Source organism: Pelecanus crispus, chromosome 13 (genome assembly GCF_030463565.1).
Source record: "Pelecanus crispus isolate bPelCri1 chromosome 13, bPelCri1.pri, whole genome shotgun sequence".
Classification (NCBI taxonomy): domain Eukaryota; kingdom Metazoa; phylum Chordata; class Aves; order Pelecaniformes; family Pelecanidae; genus Pelecanus; species Pelecanus crispus.
The window spans coordinates 3,810,822-3,816,821 of NC_134655.1; the positions used below are offsets into that span (position 1 = coordinate 3,810,822).

The window sequence follows — 6,000 nt, forward strand, 5'->3', positions numbered from 1 at the left end:
ATATTTTATTAAACTCCCTGTCCTACGCTGCACTGCTTGTTTCTGAGAGCTGCTGCCCTGCAGCCCAGCACCCCTCGCTCAAGAGGGCTGCTTGTTCCAACCTGGTTGAAATCTCCTCAGAAACTTAAAATCCCGCATTGTCCTTTTCTCCTGCCTTGCGCTGTTACTTAGCCTAGATCATCATGGCTTTGGTTTAATCTCATGTCAGCTACTGTTAACGTAAATGCTGAACAGCTAAAATGTCATAACCATCAGCTTAGTGCTATACTCTGCAATGATAACAATACGCAAATTTACCATTTGAATTCAGTGTACTATTGTAAGCCGTGTTCACCCCTGCTTGGCTTGAAGGCTTCAAACTATTTCCTTCCTTTTCTGTCTAATGTCAGAATTTCTGCAGAACATACAAAACAGTGGCATTTTTTTTTTTAACTTTAAAACTAGCACAAACCAGCATGAAATCCATTTTGAATAGCTGCGGTATCTCTCTGAATCCAGGCTGTAGATAGATCTCTCTGTCCCGATGTTGAGGGGAATATGCAATTTGTTGTTGGGCAGAACAGCTTGTTGACTCCACGGACTAGACTGCAAATAGCTTGATTTGGGGATCACCATTTTGCGGTCTGTAACATCAGTGTCTTGTATAGACTCAGCATTCCTTTCCTGGTGGCTGTATGGACCATGCATCTATCTGTGCAGCTGTAAAATGATGCTATTAACTTTCCACCTTTACTTTGTTGGGATGAAAAACACTAGAGCGCAGCAAGCTAGCATGCTGATAATATAAATGAAAAAAAAAAAAAAAAAAAAAACCAACCAAACAGTAAAATGTCTCCCGTTTTGTGTAAGGATAATGCAGAGGCAAGATTTAAAATATGGCACACATAAAATGTGTCACTTCCTTATAAGAGCTGAATTAATGGATGCTATAAAAACCAAACAAATCAAAAAACCAGTATGAAAGATCTTTTTCCAGGGAAGAATGTGAGAATTCACTGGATTTGGACATGAGAAACAACAGTTTGTGATAATAAAAATGCTAGCAAAAAGCAGAATAAAAAATATGTTTTCTTGCTTCTTGTACTGGTGAACTAATAAGCACAACCTGTAAAGGATGAAGCTGGGCTTTAGCACGTGAAATTCTTTTTGCTGAATATTGCTATCATCTCATTTCTCAGTGGTTGGTATTTTTACACTCTAGCTACATTTCACACCGGTTTTTGGGGGTTTTTTTTTTGGTTTTTTTTTTTTTTTTTTTAAGTACACCCCCAGGGAGGGAGATGGAAGAAGCGATACTGCTTCACCTGCAGCTGGAGAAATCCTTTATTGCTCACGTCACCTCCTTGGCCGAGGGCATTTGCACACGAAAGCCTGCCCGAAGCAGCTGATAGTCTCTTTCCTTCTCTCATAGGACCATGCAGATATTGAGTGGAAGTTTGCACGGACAAAGCTCTGGATGAGTTACTTTGATGAAGGTGCCACTCTGCCCCCTCCTTTTAACATCATCCCAAGTCCCAAGTCAGTCTGGTACCTTTGCAAGTGGATTCACAATCAGCTGTGCCCAGGCAATGACTCTGACAATGAGCAGAAGAGGCACGAAAACCTCAAAACGTTCACAGTAAGGAGCTGCATGGTTTTATAGTTCATTTTTTGAGGGTGCTTGTGCATGCTCAGGATCACGAGGGCCACTGCTCTGCTGGTGCAGGAGAAGGTTGCTGGATCCTAACTTGCCAAAAGCCATCAGGAGCTCTAAAGACAGGATTACGCAGGTAACGCATCTCTGCCTTTCTCTTTGCAGGAACGGCACGCTGACAACCTGATTCAGAATCAACATTACCAGGTAAACTCTTGAGCACATAAAGTTTTTACTTGCTCTTTCTTCTTCCTGCTCATTTTCTAATGTCTCGTTTCTTGCTTGCTTCTAGAATATATTTTGAGAAGTATTAGTCCTCTAAGAGGATTTTGCTTATCATGGATTAAAACATTTCCTCATTAGAGGTGGGATGGTTCAGTAAATCAGTCCTAGCCTTTCACCCCCTCTAAGTAGTGCAAAAATTGCCAAGTATCAGTCTGGCTGCTGAAGTCAAAGGTGACGTACCCATTGCCATCAGAGGGACCAGGCTGTCACACCATCCTGATTAAAACTGTTTCTGCAGCATTTTTACACACTCTTGAACTGTTCCTCTCCTGCTCTTTTTTGTAAAGCATCCCTAACTCAAACAATGGCTGGGATTTTGTTTTGGACAGCTCAGGAAGGAGGAATGGTTCCTTTAGTAAATTTTCCTGGTTTTGTTTATTCTCAGCCTGCCTGTCATCAAGTATTCATTAAAGTCAACCTACAAAAGGATGAAACTGTGTTAAAAACACCAGTTTCAGTACTTGAATTCAGTGCGATGTATTATGCCAGCATGCTGGAAGGGAAAAAAATTCTCCAGAATGTTAGGTGGAATGTTAGGCTATACTGTCAAAAGCCTTTAGTAGTTTGTCTTAAGACATCTCCTGCTTTTTGAAGAGTATTTTTATCTGAAGTTGATGTTTAACATTAATTAGTTGCCTTTGACAGCAGACATTTGGTACTTTCTGACTTCACAGCATAGCTTATGGGTACCAACCGTGGGATCTCTTTAAAAAAAACCTCCCAGTAAAACCTTGGTGCAGAGACCATCTTCGTGCTTGGTGTTGCTCAGACTTGTTACCCCTATTTATGAAATGGAGGCAATGAAGGGAAGGTTTGGAGTAGTCTCATCTGTATATAGAGATCAACCTGTGTGTATGTTGGCTGGCACAGATAAAGGTACAAGCTCGAAGTACCAGTTTGCTTATGTAAAACCAGCAAGGAGGTACACAAACACAGAGCACGATGGATCTCATACTACCAAAAAGCTGTGCTGTAACAAACAGCCCAGGTAACGCAGAGGAGCAAGAGCCCTTAGAGAAGTCCCAAGGGTGTGCTTCAGTCCTCCCAGCACCATCCACAGATGCTGCAGCAGCCTCGAAAGGAGTTTCTAACCTGCCATTAGGGAATGCCCAGGCAGCTGGCAGATACGATTTAACATGAACGTGCATTGACCCATGGGGTCCTGGCTGTTCTTCAGGTTATTTGTTATCAACATACCCTCCTTGGCTTTCAAACACTTGATAAACAATCTTCAGATGGCAAGCTTAGCCTATCAGGATACACAGCATATACACATGAGACCGGTAATCTTAAACACTTCCAGCAGCTGAGATTAAATGGCTTGAGGACATTTAAGAACATCAAGAATTTTTTTCTCCATGCCTTTTACATATACAAAACAAGTACAAAATACCTGCTTGCTGTAGTTAAGAGCAGAGCATTCAGGATGGAAGGGATATAACCCTTTCCAAAGGCTTCTTTAAAAGATGCTGTTCTGTTTCTAATGGGAAGTGATTTTCTTTTTAGACAGCAGAGTCAGGACAGCCACTGTCGGTAAGATCTCAGTGAAATGCAGTAAGAACAGAGTGTGGTCTGAGCCAGCAGCTGAATCACTCGTATTGTTTCCTATTCCAGGAAGTGATAAGAAATCTTGTGAAAAGATACGTGGCAGCAATGATAAGAACTTCCAAAACCAACGAAGGTTTAACTGAAGAAAATTTCAAGGTAATTTATTATTCCTTAATAATAATTTATTATATTAATTCAAGTAGCCACTTGCAGAGTTTGCACTAACTTGTTAAGATGATTTGTAACCTGCTGTGGAAATAGGACTATTACTGGAGCTGGGAATACGTATGACGTGCATGTGGGGTTTTCTTTGAGCAGAGAATATTATTATTTGAGTGTTTGATCACATTGTTTGAGTGTATTTGAGTGTAAGATCACCTCCCAGATTTTAATATACAGTATGTTACATAGACAAAAGTGTTGGAAAACAGTAGGAATGAAGTATTATGTGATTGAGTCAACATCACATGCCTAATCCTAACCCAGAGAGAGCCAAAGAATGAGTCTGGGTTAAGGGATATAAAGAATGATTACCAATGAAGTTAAAGTTGGGCCTGTCATGTAAACAGGATTCCTGCCATATTTCTAAATTTCAGCAGTGTCTCCCCTCTTCTGTAACTGTCTTATGTGATTTTTTTGGGGGAGCGGGGTGGCGGGGTGAGCAGAGGGGGTTGGTCAAGAGGGCCGGTCCCGCAGTCTTTGGAGACAAAAATCTTGTGAGGCCTCCAGTTCTCAGGATTACCGATACTTTTATTGTGTGTGTGTCTCTGAGTAATGAAGATGTATGCGGTATTCTTGTGCGATTTGGTGTCAGCCATTTGCATAACTGAACAGCTCTCCCAAGGGAACGTGCTCATTCTTTCATGTCGCAGATAAAGCTGCTGAGTGTAACTCATTTCTCCTCTTACCCTAGGAATTAAAACAGGACATCTCAAGTTTTCGCTATGAAGTTCTTGACCTCTTAGGAAATAGGAAGCCCCAGAGGAGAAGTTATTCTACCAGCAGCACAGAGGTGTCCCAAAAGGATGAAACAAATGAAGACAGTGCTGGAGAAAAATCCAAAGCCAAGAGCGTGTCTTTCAATGTAGCCAACAAAAAAAAGGACTTCAATGTATCTGCTCTAATTAAAACTATGTCTGGGATCGGTATGGTGGAAGAGAAGCCAAAAAGCAATGGGATCAGCAAGCGCTCCTTTGTCCGAAATGGAAATAGAGTTCAGAGACTTTCTAGCTCCAAGAAGGAGTCCTTTAAGAGACTGGGCCTGCTTTTCTCCAAGATGAACGGACACGTACCTGAACCAAATTCAGAACCCATGTACACTATTTCAGATGGAATTATTCAGCCACACTACATGTGGAAAGACATTAAATATTCTCAGATTGATAAAGAGAGAGAAGAGAATTGTTCCAAAAGTGAAATTAACCTCAATGAGGTGGACTACAGTGGGAACACAAGACTTACAGGACAGAGCAAGGAGTGCCCTGTGGTTTGTACCAGCTCCCTTCACTGTGCTTCCAGTATTTGTTCCTCTAATTCCAAACTTATAGACTCGTCAGAGGATGTGTTTGATTCATGGGGAGAAGCTTGTGACTTGTTTATAAACCAGTGGAAAGACGGGCAGGAGGATCACGTTACAACTCGGCTATAAGTAAAGCTATCTTAACACCCGCTGGAAAACTTAGCCAATTATTTGTAATTGTTTGCTCTCACCTGATTCAGCATTACTATTTCCTTTCTATCCACAGGTGGAAAAAAAAGTGTATAATGATTTATGTTAGCCTATTTTATAGCCATCTGCACCTTTTTTAGTTTACTTTTTTTACACTCACAAATACTAAACTAAAGGTTTCACTGTTTATAAGGTCACTATAAACCACAGGAACCCCTTTGGATGCAGGCTTAGTCTTCAAACCCCACCGACTTCAGACACGCTGGTGGCTGAGTAGAGGATTTCTCCAGTGCTGTCATCATCATCCCACCGCCACTGGCTTATCGCTGCTGCTATCCACCACGATCAGCTCTACGTCCTCCTCGGTTTTCCTTGTCAACACAACCAGCTGGTGAGCAGTGGCTTAGCAGGAGGCTGAGAATCATATTTAAATTTTTTTTTAGAAAGGGTTTTAGGTTATAACTGGCTTTTGTTTTCTTTAAGCAATATGACCTCTGATCCTTTCAGTTGTGGGGGGTTTTTTCAGGTTGTTTGTTACATTAATATTGTAAATGGTTACTGAATAGGAGACCCCTTTGATCATCCAGCTAGAACATGTTATGATTTGCTTATTTACCTAACTCCCATAAGAAATAATAACATTCCGGTTAGGCTGAGAGTGAAAGCCAGCACCTGGCCTTGCTACCAACTTCTGTGTAGATGAACTGACCCAAAACCAGCTGTGGCTGCTTGAAACACCAACCTCAGTGTGGTTCTCATATTCCTAAAGGGCTGAACCAAAACCCAGCCCTGAGCCTTGCCCTTCCACTCCACCCCTTGAGCTGTAGCTGTTATTTGAAATTCCTCATCTTACTTCCACTGCTGC

General features: G+C 41.5%; 1 protein-coding gene across 1 annotated transcript in view; it reads left to right on the forward strand.

The window, feature by feature from the left end:
• TRPC5 (transient receptor potential cation channel subfamily C member 5) overlaps window positions 1-5,114 on the forward strand; it is a 67,894-nt gene extending 62,780 nt beyond the window's left edge. The window contains exons 7-10 of the mRNA XM_009484407.1: window positions 1,412-1,618; window positions 1,799-1,840; window positions 3,533-3,622; window positions 4,380-5,114. Of these exons, the coding sequence (XP_009482682.1) occupies window positions 1,412-1,618; window positions 1,799-1,840; window positions 3,533-3,622; window positions 4,380-5,114 (1,074 nt within the window). The remainder of the gene's footprint in view (window positions 1-1,411; window positions 1,619-1,798; window positions 1,841-3,532; window positions 3,623-4,379) is intronic.
• The last annotated feature ends 886 nt before the right edge of the window (window positions 5,115-6,000 follow it).